This window comes from Fukomys damarensis, unplaced genomic scaffold (assembly GCF_012274545.1).
Source record: "Fukomys damarensis isolate Sample0158 unplaced genomic scaffold, DMR_v1.0_HiC HiC_scaffold_10, whole genome shotgun sequence".
Classification (NCBI taxonomy): Eukaryota; Metazoa; Chordata; class Mammalia; order Rodentia; family Bathyergidae; genus Fukomys; species Fukomys damarensis.
In genome coordinates, this window is record NW_022900922.1 from 32,267,179 (window position 1) to 32,282,914 (window position 15,736).

General features: G+C 42.3%; 1 protein-coding gene across 1 annotated transcript in view; it reads left to right on the forward strand.

The window, feature by feature from the left end:
- Window positions 1–15,487: 15,487 nt before the first annotated feature.
- The window catches only part of Bloc1s5 (biogenesis of lysosomal organelles complex 1 subunit 5), a 34,222-nt gene continuing 33,973 nt past the window's right edge, over window positions 15,488–15,736 (forward strand). Inside the window, exon 1 of the mRNA XM_010622826.3 lies at window positions 15,488–15,653. Coding sequence (XP_010621128.1) covers window positions 15,539–15,653 — 115 coding nt within the window. The 5' untranslated portion in view covers window positions 15,488–15,538. The remainder of the gene's footprint in view (window positions 15,654–15,736) is intronic.

Genomic DNA, 15,736 nt, shown 5'->3' on the forward strand with positions numbered 1-15,736 from the left:
AAATGTGCTTTTAAAAACAAAAAAAACTTTTTGTTTGTTTCTGTCCTGTATACCATATCCATTGGGGTGCAACTAACTGCTGACTTGCTCTGGAAGGGAGGGCAATAAAGTACATTCCTCTTGATTTAATGATTCTTTTTTGTTGTTGGGCATATTGGAATATGCAATGGCTAAAGGAGATGGCATTCCCACTGTCCCACTAATTTTGAACCTATTAAAAACAAAGTTAGCAGTCTTGGCAAGGCTGCTAAAGCAGACTGTGAAAAACAAAGATACTTCATTAACAGATCTACGTATGTTGTAACTCTTACTGGCTGAATGAATGATTTAGTTATTAAATGGTTGCCAAACAGGGAAAGCAGAGTGTTTGGACCCCTTACTGGTTAGTGCTATACAATGTTTCCGTGCTGATGCTGAGTCTAAACAGTATGCAAAGCTCCTGTAGAAAGAGCAGCTACTTCAGAATTACACAGCACTTTGTTTGAGTTCTGTTTTCGTCACTTAATAGCCGTTATTGATTTTAAGTGAAGCACTGAACCTTATTTTGTTGATCTATAATAATCAACAACCTTTATAAATGAGCAGGATTAAGAGGTAGTATATGTGGAAAAGCTGAAAGTATAACCTGCAGCTATCAGCAAAGATCCATTTCCATTCTCTTCTCTGGGCAGTTTGATTTTTGCTTGTTTATAAGAAAGTGAGGATTATAAAGTCTCCCCCACCCTATTTTTACCCCTCACAATACTGAATCGAGAACTTTAATAAGGCCATGTGTCTATCTTATAAGTCAAGACAGTTTTTTCAGGATTGAATTTCATGATTCATTGCCCTGGGGAACATTTTTAATTTTATAAAATGGCCCTTGAATTAGAAACTGTGGACTTCTGTTTTCCTGTTCAGAAACGGGTGGGAGTCCTTAAGTTCATCTTGGGAGTTACAGCATGCATTATGGAGGCAAGTGTGCTCCGGAGCAGCTGCATCTGCTGTCAGCGAGCACTGGTGGCTCTGCTGCAGTTCCCTTTCCCTGAAGCCCTCTCCCCTGCACAGCAGGAGTGAAGCTGGACGGGTAGTGGGGCCGACACCCAGCCTTCACACCCCAGCCACTGTACATTTCTGAGGGCAGAGAGAGATCACCTTCGTGCTAATGCCGTCCTCTTCAACTTTGTAAATCTTAAACCCCAACAATCCTTAATCTGCTACTCAGTTCCTTATCAAAGTGCACAACAGATTCCACAGTTACTACCCAGCACTATGTGCCAAGACTTCCTGCTACTTAGATCTTAGAGAATGTGAGGATTGCAGGAGATGAGAGCCTGACTCCTGTAGCCAAGGTCAGTGGTGGCAAACTGATGGGCTTTTCCTATCATTGAAAGCTGTAAAAGGTTCACCACCACTGGGTTAGCCAATGTCCTCAGTGTCCTGATGGAAGCAATTCCTGTCCTCATAGAGTTGTGACTGTGTATCATGGGTTACTGTGTCTAGCACTTCTCTTCCTGAAATAATCTTCCTTAATAACCTCTTCTGTTTAACTTTATCCCACTTCTCAGGAGTTGAATGTATCCTTAGCATCCAGTCCCTTGGGCCTCTCATTTTGGCATGGAGCTCATTGTACAGTTTTTATTCTCTCTTCTGCCAGACTTAATTCCCCAAAAGCAGAGACTGTCTTGTCTATTCCCTCTCATGTCCAGCCTTCAAAACAAGGCCTGGCACTCCACAGTAGGTGCTCAACACGTGTGTTGAAAGAATATACTATTCTAGCCCCACTTTTATGTTAATCAAGCAGAACATAAGTATAAAGTGTAATTAGGTGCACCTGTATATAGCAAGATGCCCAAATAAAAAATCAAAGTGGGTTGTGTTTAGCTCATGGGAAAAAGAAAAAAAAAACTTGGGAGATTAGGCAGTCCACCACATTTTGTAGGTACTGTCTCTGCTCCATATTGAGCAAGCAGCTTCCATTTTTAAGTTAAATTTACATTCTATATCAATGCCAGAGCTCCAGGTTCCAATTCTGATTAAGAACCAGAGAAAGATCTGCTAAGAGTCAGACCACCTGGAGGACCTTTCCTGGAATGGCTTTTGAGCCACCCACACTAGGAAGAAGGCCTGAAATGTCATTCTTGAGTAGGCACAGTGCCACCAGAATAAAGGCTGTGCTTGTCAATGGGGAAGAAGAAAAAAAAGGTGCTAGTTAGGCAGCTGTCTCAGGACACAGTGAGTGGTCTTTACGTGAAAAAATATCTTCTGCTACCAGGCATGGTGGGCCACATCTGTGATCCCAGCACTAGGGAGGCTGAGGCAGGAGGATTGCTTCCAGTTTGAAGCCAGCATGGGCTAGAGTGAGTGCTCAAGGGCAGCCTAAACTACGTAGTGAGTCCCTGAATCAGAAAAGAAAAAAAAAGTATCTGAATGAAAAATGGTAAAAGATCTTAAGTGATACAAATTATGGATTTACAAAGAATGTGGGATATAATAAAAATTTTCAATGACCACAATGTAGTTTTCTGTAATTTAAAAGCTAACTTCGGGATCCTGAAATATGCAGAATGAAATTACAGTGAACTGGTAGTACCCTTTTGACAGTAGTGATTGTAGCTAACATTGAATATTTACTCTGTATCAGACACTGTTCTAAGCATTTTAAGGGAATTCACTCCTTTAATTGTCCTGTTTTGCAGATAAGGACACTGAGTCACAGAGACATTGGAGAATTAGCCCAAGATTATATAATGAGTGCATAGTTAAGGGGTTGGAATTCAAACAAGTAGTTGGCTGAAACTTAACCTATAAATCACTTTACAGGTGTGCTAGTGAAATTCTGCTTTCCAATTTGTGAAAGCTGCTTTTACCAACCTCAGGAAAAAAAGCTGCTCTAGGCACTGGACAAAATGTGTGTTCTGTGGATGTATTAAAAACCTTGTCTTGTGTATTTCAAATGGTAAATTGGTATTCAGTAAATCAGTTTTGGAAAAAAGTGGAGTCAAACACCTCACCCTGACCACATATTAATAACGAGACCTTGGATAAGTCACTGCCCATGAAATATACTCATAAAATACAATATACACATATAGAATAGAGGTCAGGATTATCGATCTCCTTGCTGCTTCATTTGCAATGAGAAAGTATTAAAATTACCTAGCATGGCGCTGGCACTCAGTAGGTGATGAGTAAAGGGACTGACTGCTAGGGAAGAAATCATTACCTGCACTTTCATTGAAGCCAAGTTTAAGTTTTTTCACACCTGCTGTCCCTGAGATGCCCCTCCTCAGCATGGGAGCTCCTCTCAGGAAAGACAGGCAGTGGCAGAGCATCTTGTAATTTGGGTTAAAAAAATAGTATTATTTTTAAAATCTGATCCTCACATCTTTCACGTGTTGAAAAAAAAGAAACCACATTATTTTTCTTTTGTTTCTAAATGATCAGTGAGACTTATCTAAGAGAGTGTGGCCATCTGTGTGTAAGCACGCTGGTCCTTTTTCTCTCTGAAATTCCCAGACGCCTGCAACACCAATCACTCACTCAACAGTCCCTCCCAAATGTTTACATAGCACCCTCTGTGTACCAGACACTCCGCTAGACCTTGGGGATAACTCAGTTGACACTTGCCCTTACAGAGTTTCCAGTCCAGTGTGAACCAATTCCTAAAGCAGAGCACATAAAGCATTCTTTGGGAAGCTGCCAATCTCCAGCATTCTTTGAAAGTAAATACAAATAATTGGGTATAGTTGACTGTGCTGTGTTCCAGGCTCTGTGCTGGATATTTTACAACATTACATTTATTTCACATTAATTGAGGAGCCAGAGAAGGCAGAAACCCACATGTTAACCAATGTCTCAGACCACACCTTCAATAAATGAGAATTCTATGATTTAGGGTTAAAAGATAATGTCACCCATACTGTTACCGAGTTGATTCAATTACCCTATTTTAAATACAGTATATACCCAGGTTCCATAAGCAAACATCAGGAACCACAAAAATTCCAAATGAGGAAGGCTCGTTCTTCAGCCAAGGAGTCAAAAAGTTTTCCATTAATTATAACACATACTAATTTTAAAACAAACAAATAATAGAACTGGGAGGAATATCAAAAGGCTGTTCATAATACCCACTGTGTGGGGGGTTTTTTAATTTTGTTTTTTGGTACCGGGGATCAAACTCAAGACCTTGTGCTTGTGAGACAGGCAATGGAACCACTGAGCTAAATCCCCGGCCATTGTCTATAACACCCAAAGCCGCCAAAGAGCTCATGAAATATATAATGAGGTTCTGTGATTGTAAACCTCTCCGAGTGGCTGTGTCACATTGTGGTAGAAAAGATGACATCACTTCTGGAATGACATCAATCCAGGATCTGAAATCTCAGTTAAACATTTCATCCCCAGCCAGTTCAACAGTAAAATGATGTAAGATTTTTACCAGCTATGCTAGTCCCCCTTATCCATGGGGGACACACTAAGACTCCCAGTTGACGTCTGAAACCATAGCTATTACAGAACCCCATATCTATTTTGTTTTGCCCTATCATACATCAGGTAAAGCTTAATTATAAATCAGGCACAGTAAGATTAACAATGATAACTAATAATGGATCAGTCATTAACAATATACTGATGCCACACAGTTAATATGATAGTGAAGTGACTATTGCTGGGTGGGTAGTATACACTACATGGAGACACTGATTACAGGGATGATTCACAACCAGGGCAAGATTTCATTACTAGGTTACACAGAATGGTGCACAATGCAACTTATGGATTGTTTATTTCTGGAGTTTTCCATTTCATATATTTGTACACAAGCCTAGGAAATAAATCATGGAAAGCAAAACCTACTGTATGTAGGATTGGTTTTTTTACTCCTCCTTCAACTTTACCCAAAGTAACAGCCACAGTCGTTATCACTCACAATGAGTTTCCCACCAAGACAGGCGGGAAGGTAGGAGGGTGAAGGGGAAGGATCACACTCGGCATCATTTCCTCAGCTCCTCTTAAAAGCATATCTAATTCATATCACCCAGGTTAAAAGTCTGTTCAGAAAAGCTTCAAGATATGTTGATAAAGATTTAAGCACATGCACTGTTAGAATAGAATACAACTCTATTGTAATCAGCTACATGTTCTTCACACCAAAAGATAAAATGCATGATTATATGACAAGTAGTCAAATTCGAGACATTGTGAATTACAGCTTTTTCATTTATATTTTCCCTAACATTTGACTTCCTTCCTTAAGAGAAAAATCAGATGTTGCACGAACTTTATTATTAATCTAGCTTTGGCAGAGATGTGGTGGTTTAATGGATTAGAGCATTTAGCTTTTTACCCCCAGAGAGCAATATTTCTTCTTTCTCTCCATAATTAGATAATCTGCTGCTACCCATTACCAGGGCACTAAATTTCAAATTCTCCATACACCTGAACAGGCTGCTACATATGGGGCCATCTTAATTTTAGTCTTGATTTATTGAAGTGGAATTACATTCCTAACTCTTCCTGGAGCTCTGGGTGAATTTTATTGCAAAAGCAATGGGGAGAAAGTTACCATCATATATCTCTCTTGCTGGGCAGAGCTTTGAGATACACAAGGGGCTCCATATCCCACTGTTCCATGTCTTGTATGCTGGATTTATAACACAGTGAAGCTCAGCTCTAGGGTTACATACAGGCATATCAGAGATGAGATGGGGAATTTGATTTTGCAATAATGATTACTTGTTGCAGGGTCCATATTCCTGCAGGCTCTGTCTTTATTCCCAATACCGCTAGTGAATAAAACTAATTCCAACTGCTACCTAATCTAGCAAAAAATCATCTTTCACTTATGGGAGAGAGGCCAAAAGAAGGTAGATGGGAGGGCAGAAGAATTTAAAATGTTGGCCATTTTTGCTATTATGTCTCCCAAGATTTCTGCTTCCATTATCATGATTCCTTTGGGAATATTTTAATTTTTTTTAAATGTTTGTTTCTTGTGGAAGCCAGAGGTTGAAAGCTTTGCTTCTTTTCCAGCCTGGTGAGGAAAGTCAATGGCTCATCCATGCTGCGTCTTCCACTTCAAGGAGACCAGGTCCCCAGGGCTTGCCAATTACATTATGGATCTTGCAGATTTAGCCTGCTGTTCCTTCTGAGTGTCATCTGTCCTCACAGTCCTACTGTGGATAATTCTTGTCCTCCCTCATATCATCTTCTTGAGAAATTTGAGCCCGGCAGGCCTGTCTGTCAAAGTTAAGCTTAAGGTACAGTCGCCACACAGCTAATTTGATAGAGCATAGCTTAAAGAGTTATACGCCATAGGCTTATTTTGATCAAGATGAGAAACTTTCAATCACCTGATTAGAAATTCCAAAATTCTTTTAGAGCAATCCATGAGTTATTCTGTTCTTGAAAGGTAAATTATCCTCTGGCTGCCTCATTTTTCCTGACCTTCTGTAATACATACACATCTTGTCTTAAAGATTTTTAACTCCAACTGGCCCCTCCAGGTTTCCACTACCTCACTTTTTAACAGTTGACTTGAGCTGTGACACTTGGTTAAAGGAACTCTCTACATTAGGCACCCTTCCCTTATCATGGGAGATACATTGCAAGATCCCCAGTGAATGCCTGGAATCCTAGATAGTACCTGTTAGCCTCGTTATGTAATAAAAAGCTGAGATGATCAGCTTAAAAAGAGAAAGGGTTACTTTGGCTCACAGTTTCAGAGGTTTCAGTCCATGGGCTAGGGGATCCATTACTCTTGGGCCTGTGGTGAGGCAGCACATCATGGCAGGAGGCAGTGTGAAGCAAACCACACATCTCACGTCAGACAGGAAGGAAAGAGACAGATAGACAGAGTGAGGACAGAAGAAGACATGCGTCCCACAGTGCCCTTCAAGGACGCACCACCAATGACCTAAAGACTTCCCTTCACACCCCTCTTCTTGAAAGTTCTACCACCTTCCAGTAGCCCTGAGCTGAGGATCGAGCCTTCAGATGTGGCCCTTTGGGGGACCTTCAAGACACAAAGTGTAGCATTATTGCATGCTGTAGAGGCTATGCTTTTCCCCATTCCTCCATACTCATGATAAAGTTTAACTTATAAATTAGGCACAGTAAGATAGTAACAGTAACTCATTATAAAATAGAACAGTTATAAGAGTATGCTGTAATGAAAGATATTTAAAACTTACAAAGTGTGTTTGTTCTGGAATTTTCCATTTAATATTTTCAAACTGCATTTGACCTCGAGTAACTGAAACACTGGAAAAGAAAACTGCAAAGGGTGGGGCAGGTACAGTAGTCATCCACATTACCGGATGTGTAGGGGACAAGTGATGGATGGCATTCAAGCGGTGGTTCTAAGACAGCGTGCATGGGTGTCACCTGAGGCTTCTTCAAGCTAATTTCTCTGCTCTAAGTTTGAATCTCTGATTCAGGAGGTTGTATTTCTGGCAAATTCCCAGGTCATTCTAATGCTTCCAGTGGGATGACCGCACAGTGAGCTGGGTCACATCCGCCAACAGTGAGGACCCAGAGCGAGAGCAGCTGCATGCGTGTGAGAGCTCACACTTCCATCTTTTTATATAGCTGAGTCCAATCTTTTACAGCATGAGCAGGTGATGGTGGAGGCGTCTGCATTCCCGTGAGGTGAGTCGTCACCTGAGCTGCTTCTCTGTAGCAGCTCCATCAGCAAAGCACTGCATGTTCCCCAACGCTGAGCCTTACCAGAAGCGTCCTTAGGGAGAACTAGCAGGATTCAGTGCAGGAAGACACTGCTGAGCTTTAAAATTGCTCCAGCCCAAGAGGACTGATGCCAATTCACAGTACTCTGCTGCACACCAAACTGCCACTGGAGCCGAGTACGCCACACGCCTTTCCTTAACTGCAGCTACTTGAGTGATGTGTAGCATCTTACCCAAAAAGATTCTAAACTCCCTCTCCCTTGCTTTCATCAGTTTTTGCCTTTTAGCTTTTTAAACCCTCTGTGGAAATCAGGCAAAAGAGGATAAAAAGTAACAAAAATGTTCCCCCAGAAATCTCATGCAATGGATTTGATAAAAAGCAAAATAAACTTAGAGGAATCCTGTCACCCATACTTTGTCAATTATGCTTATCTTTGTTGGGCTTCTGCAAGGAATGAATTTTAATTTTGTTCTCAGCATGCATGTAATTAAGCATTTATGTACGAGGTGTGATCAAAAGCTACAGTGAAAGTTTAAATATAAAATTTTATTACACTAAAAGACACATTGCCACTAATCCCCCTCACAATACTTTCCTTCACTTTGCACACATTTACCCTATTGTGTTCTTGCCACTTTCTGAAGCAGTTTACAGCAATTTTTGTCAAATAAAACCATTACAGTGTGTCCTCATCTAGTTTATTCACCGGATCTGGTGCCGTGCAACTTCTGGCTCTTCCCCAAAGACAAAACTACTATGACAGGCCATATTTTGAGTTAATTCAGTATATCAAGGCAGCCGCAGCACAATTAGAAACTCATGAAAGAGGCTTCCAGAGCTGCCACAGGAAGTTGCATGAGTGATGGAATGAGTAGGCTCAAAGCAAGGGGAAGAGCTGAGGAGGATTCATGGAGATGTGTCATTTACTATAATAATTTCTAAAACTTAAACAATCGTCATGTTTCTTTAATCACACTTTGTATTGGTGCTGGGGATGAACCCAGAGCCTTGCATATGCTAAGTAAGTGCTCTACCACTCCTACTGAGCTATATGCTCAGCCTATTTTATTCTTATCTTCTAGTTTTTATAGGTTTCAATATGGGATGACAGCAAATAATCCCTGAAGTCAGAACTTCACTTCTGCTAAACTGACAGTATGCCCATGATTTGGCTGCATTGACTCTGAAAAAGCACCATAATTGGAAAATCTATAATTCCATGGTTATGTTTGTATCTGATATTGATTCTCTGAAAGTGATCTTATGTGTAGAGTCATGATGTAAGAATAGTTATTCTGAAATACACAAAATAGCATATGATTCATTTATATAATATTTTTGAGATGATAAAATTTCAGAAATAGAAGACACATTGTAGGTTGGCAGGGGCTGCAGTGGAAACAGAGAAAGGAGGTGTCATAAAAAGACTCATGGGATGTTGGTGCATTCCTGTAATCCCAACTACTAGGGAGGCTGAGGCAGGAGGATGGCAAGTTTGAGGCCAGTGTGGGCAACAGCAAAATCCGATCTCAAAATAGAAAACAATAAATGGGCCAGGGGTACAAGGCCCTAGTTTCATCCCCAGTCACCCCTCCCCCCACATAACATTGTAAGTGTTCAGTATATTTATTCACTGTAACGATAGATGCATAGATCTATGTGTATGGGAAAATTGTATAACACACACACACACACACACACACACACACACATACACACATTAAGTACAAGCCAAACTGGTGAAATCTGGATAAGACTGGTGGATTGAGTCACCTCAGATATTCTGGTTGCAAGAGTGCAAAGTGCTAACAATGGGGAAAACTAGCCAAAATGTACAAGGGTACTCCCGCTATTACTTCTTACAACTGCATGCAAATCTAGTGATCTCAGTAAAAGCAACGTTTTTAAAAAATACAGGAAATGTCTCATCAGTCCTGTGAGACAAAACACGCCCTTCGGGGAGAAGGTATAAAGTCCTCTTATCTTCAGGAGTCTCAGATTCTGCCTAAACACTCTTGTAGCAGCCCCAACCCAGAGGAAGGCGGCAGCACAGCAGCTGCTCCTAAGCTGCTCTTGCTGGATTCCTTCCTTGCTCTCTGGGCTACAGGTTAAAGATTTCTGTGAAAGGGGGGAAAAGACAGGCGCTGACAGACCTGCCCATCCCAAAGGACACCACCACTCCACTCCATAGCCCACAGCAAGATATAATCAAATGGCTAGAAACTATTTACAGGGTAGAGTGGTCCTATGGCTCAGAGCAACAGACAAGCAACACAATTACAGAAATGCAACTGTGTGCTTGCTTAGTGTTGTCTCCACTGATGGGTTGTGTACTTCAGGAAGGAAGACAAAGGCTTAAGTAAGTGTTAATGTCCACTATTCCTCAGCTCCTATCACTGTGCTGGGCACATGAGCACATATTTACTATTTTTTTTTAATTGAAAAAAAAAGAAATCTCACGGGTCTGTTAAAGTTAATATGGTTTCTCTCTTCTTTTGCTCCCAATCTCCCTTCCCTACTGTGTCTTCTTCACCCACCACAGGTAGGTGGTAAACACCCACTCAGAGGCCTACGCAGAAAAAGTTGTCCATCCAAGGTAAATGGATAAAGAAAATATGGCATACACACCCTGTGGAGCATTACTGAGCCCATAAAAAGGATGCAGTTCATAATGCTGAGTGAGATAAGTCAGACACAGAAGGTGAAAGAAATATCCCATGGTTTCTCTAATATGAGAAATCCAAAATATAAATAATTTACAGGGTGAGAGAGAGAGAGAGAAGAGGGATCAGGAAGGTAGACTCTGGAAATCAGAAGGGATCCTGGGAAGACAAAAGAGGGGAAAGTAGAAGGAAAGAGGAATAAAAATGAACAAGATGCATTAAGCACAGGTACCAGTTCCCCAAGACAAATGTAATTACTACAAATTGCAAACATATACTATTAATAAAAAAAAATAGTGGTTTCTGCCACCTATGAACCAGGCCGTCATTTAACCTGAGTCTCCTCACCCGTGAAAGAACAAAACAGAGTCTCCTTCAAAGCACTGCCACAAGGAATAAATGAATTCACATTTGTCAGGCACTTAGAAGTGCCTCATAAATGTGTTCTAAGTCACAGTGTAATGCTACCAACGACTATCCAGTGTTAGCCTGGACCTAAGAGGCTAACAGCCTGGTTGTCTCTATAGCCCCCTTACTTTAGCCAAGAGTCACAAGCTCTAGGTTCTCAGCCCACCTGCACTGCTGACCCACTGCCCACAATATGTTCTTGGGCTTGATAACTTACTAAAAGAACTCCCAGAACTTGGGAAAGTGCCATACTTAAATTCTAGTTTTATTGTAAAACATACATCTCAGGACTAGCTAAACGGGGAGGTTTGGGAAGGGTGTCTCAAATGTGAGATATGTATGTCCTTGGGAAAGCAGCTTCCTCCTGCCACACGGACATATGACTACCAGCAGGGAAATTCACCTGAGCTCCAGTGCCCAGAGTCCATTAGGGTTCCATCAATCACTGTCCTGTGGCTGAGCTCTGTCCCCAGCCTAGCAGCCCTCTTCACTCCAGAGGTCATATTAATCATGTAACTCAAGGCCCCAGCCTCCCAATCCATGATTAGTCTTTCTCGTGCCCACCAAGAGTCACCTTGCCAGCTGTCCCTCAAGTGACTGCATCATGGGTGTGTGGTCCTCACCACTGCATGAGTCCATGGAGGGTTTTATAGCTGGGTGTGCTGTTGGGAGGTGAAGACTGGTGGAAAGAGGCAGGCCACTGCAGATGTGGTCTGGCAGGGTGTGTGTGTGTGTGTGTGTGTGTGTGTGTGTGTGACTATACATCCTCCCTCCTGCTCTGATGCTCCCCTTGCTGCTTCCTGCCTGCCATGCCATAAGCTTGCTCTTATCTGCCATGGCCAATCTACTATGCCCCCTCTCTGCCTTGGAGCCAGCCTATGGACTGAAGCTTCTACAAACTCTGAGCTGAAATGCACCTTTCTTCCCTTAACTTGTGGGGGTCAGATATTTTGTCCCAGCAATGAGAAAGTAACTAAGACATCAACAGAAACTCAGGTGTGGCCTGGAGCCCACCATGAATAACAAAGACACTCCTATCACTTGGGAGATTCCAAAGACTTAGAGGTTATCCTTCATGGATCCTCTAAATTTAGGGGCCAAAGTTTTTACCATACATTATGAAATCTTACCAGCTAATAGGCAGAGGAGCAAGGAAAATATTGCCTCAAGGGAACATCTGAAAAGAAAGGCAGGAATATCTCTGGCACAGTCATTACATAGAAGGAAGGCCTCTCTCCCTCCGCTGACTGGCTTTGGTTATAGAAGGATGCAAACCATTGAGTTATAATCTGGGCTCTTGTTGGGCTATACAGAAATTGTGAACCATCTGCAATCCTTTCTATGAGAGGTAGGTGTGATTTAAATACATGCATACACAAACAATGGATGAAAACAGCAAAGATTTTTATTTCTGGCAACCCAGTGGGTTGACTTGGCAGTTTCTGGCACTGCCTGCGTTTTGTGACTACACAGAGATGGCTGAGAGCTAGCATGACATCCCCAGGAAAGTCTCCTCCTCTGTCTGGGGCCTGTTTTTAGCCCGCTAGAGCTTCAGTCCTCATTCCTGTAGCCTCCCTTTACACGCGATGTCTCAAGGCCTTCCTGGATGGCCTGGTTCAGCAAGGACAGCCAGAATTCCAGGCAAGAAAGAGTAAAAAGCTGTCAGGTCTCTTAAGGCCCAGGACTGCCACAGTACATATTTTTCCATCATCTTCTGTAAGTTAGAGCAAGTCACAAGACCAGCCCAGACTCAAGGGGAGGGACAACAGACCCTATCTCTTCACAGAAAGAGCAGCATCCTTCAAGCATGTACAGGGAGGGCAGGACTCACAGCAGCTCTTGGGAGATTCTACCACTTTCCTCTTACCTTCCACATCCTCCTCTGGAAATGGGGATTTTAGTATCACATTGCTTTATGAGTATCCTCTTCCGGGGCCAGGGATCTAGCTCAGTGGTGCTGCCACCTGCCTCACAAGCGCAAGGTCCCAAGTTTGATCCCCAGTACCAAATTTTAAAAGTATCCTCTTCTTTAATCATCATAACAACCCAACAAAATAAATTTTGTTTTGTAATTTTACAGAAAAGTAACAACAGGTAAGTGGCAGAGCCAAAATTTGAATCCAGTTCTGCATGGTTCCAAAGTTTGAAACACTGTATTTCTTTTTTATTACTAAATACACAATCAACTGGAAAATTTTGGAGGTGGAATCTAGAATTTTTATCTTTTTTGGGGGGTGGGTACTGGGGGTCAAACTCAGGACCTTGCACTTTCAAGGCAGGTGCCAGAACCACTGAGCTAAATTTCCCCCCCTGGTTTTTTTGGTACAGAGGTTTGACCCCAGGCCTTTCATACTGATTCTCTGTATCACCGACCTGATTGGGCTGGGTTTGAATTTGAGATCCTCCTGCCTCAGATTCCCAGATCCAAACACGGATCACCATGCCTAGCTGCCTCTGTTATTTTATTTTATTCATTAAGTTTATTGGTACATTTTGGGTAAACAATATGATGACATTTATCATTGGAAATCTGTACCTTTACATATCTTGGTTCTTGTTTTTTCCCCATTCCCCTGTACTCCCTTAAACCCCTCCAATCCTCCCTATTCACAAAGACTTGGTTCCCATTTTTTCCTTTTCTCATATTTTTCCTTTCCCTTCTTTCCTTTCCCCTACTCTTCTCACTTCGCCTTCCCCTTTAGACTTTTTCTTCCTGTTTCACATTGTCTATCATACATTTTGATCCTTATTTACACTTTCAGTTTCTCATACCAGAGAAATTATTTGGTATTTACAGGTGTGTCCTATTTATTTCACTTAAGACTATCACCTCAATATGCGTCCATTTAGCTATAAATGACTCTACTCATTCTTTATGGCTGAGTAGTACTCCATTTTATATTTTAAAAATCTTTAACCAGTCTCCAGTTGATGGGCAATTGGGCTGTTTCCAAGTTTAAGCTATTACAAACTGTACTGCTATAAGCACGGGTGAGCATGTATCACTGTGGTATTATTCTTTTAATTATTTTGGGAAGATACCCCAGCAGGGGAATAGCTGGGTCAAATGGGACCTCTAATCCTAGTTTTTTTGGGTATTTCCATATTGATTTCCAAGCCTCTGTTATTTTTAAAACCACCTCAATAATGAAGGAGAAGTACTCAACTTTACTGTACTTTGGTGAAACTTCTCAAGTTGCTTAGTAGTTCAAAGACACTAAGGAGACAAACTCAGGGGAAATTCGGATTTGCAGGGCAAAAAAGAAGCTTAAATAAGCAAAGTGCCTAGAAGTGGGAAGAATAAATGGCTTTAAAAAGAATTACACTTTCTAGAGGTTGACTGTGAAAGTGAAGAAATGAAAGACTAGAAAGAAAGCCAGACCCAATTATTTACAATTAACAAAGTTTACATTTTATTTAATAATTCATCTGATTTATGCTTGATTTGGAGATTGTTTCCTCCGCTAGGAAACCCCAACTTCTCCACCAGGGCAACATCTTCTCACTGAAGGCTTCTTTGGCCCTGTCTGAGAAGCCTTCACCGACTCCTCATCCCCAGGTGGCTCACATATGTAAGGGTCCTTCCCCCATGCAATCATTTACAGCTACTGTGTTGTAAACGATGATTTCTATTCCTTCTTCAGCTCTGGGCTGTGAGGCTCTTGAGGGTGAGGACTATTCAGGAAGAGAAGAAAAAGGGAGAGTTGCAAAATGAGTCTTAGAACTAGGAGATGAACAAAGGAGGTGAAGGGGCCACTGGGAAGGTACACATTGTTCTTTGAAAAGCATGAAGACTTGTTGCAAAGACAAGATGAAGGTTATGCAGCTTATCAACAGGCAGCAGTGAGATGCACGGCAACCCTGCGGTTGCCTCTACATAACTACATCAATTCAAAGCAGCTGGCAAACCAGTCCCTTTCAGAATTACGTGCATTTTACTTTATACATATAACTAATGGTTGAAATGACGTAAATACAAAAGCCAGGGAAGAATTTTTTCCTTCACCTAGACACAAGTGAGTTAGATAAAGAACTCCTCCGGGTGACTTAACTCTCTAACGTTACTTCGTTTACTCTTTTAAAAAATTATAGGGGCTGAGGATGTGGATCAGCGGTAGATCACTTGCCTAGCATGCACAAAACCCCAGCACCACAGAACAAAATAAAACCGCCCCTCCTCAATTGCTATAACCATATGTGACCTGTCAGATGCTTTACAAAATATTGGTGGTAGGTGATAATGTCTATACTATTACATTATTAAGCAAGTGCACTCTCCCCTTCCCCCAGCCTCTCTAAAACACAAAAAGTTTAGCGAGGAACCGTGTTTCCCTTAAAATAAGACCTGGCTGGAAAATAATTTGCCTTAAAAACTAGAACTCAAAAAAGCCATCCCCAATCAGCCTATCCTCGGGTTACCTGCTATCACTATTCTCTTGCTCAGCTGCCACTCTGTAAGGCAGGTAAGGCGAGGACACGCTGATTGGGATTGGCATTTTTTATCTCTAGTTTTGAAGGCTATTTTCCCAGCCAGGTCTTACTTGTGGAGAAACACAGTAACGGAGTTCGGCTGTTAGTTTCAAGCACCTTGTATCTGGAGAGCATCTGCCCTTATCCAGCATGGCGGCACAGTCTCTCATCCCAGGCTACACTCCAGCCGCCCTTCTGGAACTGTCCACTGAGGTGACTCGGCTTCTCCGACGCCCTGTGATGACGCAGACGCCCGGAGATAACCAGAACGCGGGCCGCCCAGATTTGCGCAGGCGCAGCGAGAGCGCGGGTGGGCGGAGCTGGTCAGGATGAGTAGCGGAGTGACCGAGGGGTCTGTGGGTTGTGAGGCCGTCCCGGCCGGCAGTGGCGGAAAGAAGAGGGATTCGCTGGGGTCTGCGAGCTCAACGCACCTCATTATCAAGGGTACGGAGTGCGGGGCTCTCGCCCCTGGTGGGCCTCAGTGAAGCCCCGCTTGCCAGGCGGCGCCCTCTGAACCTGGCCCGCCC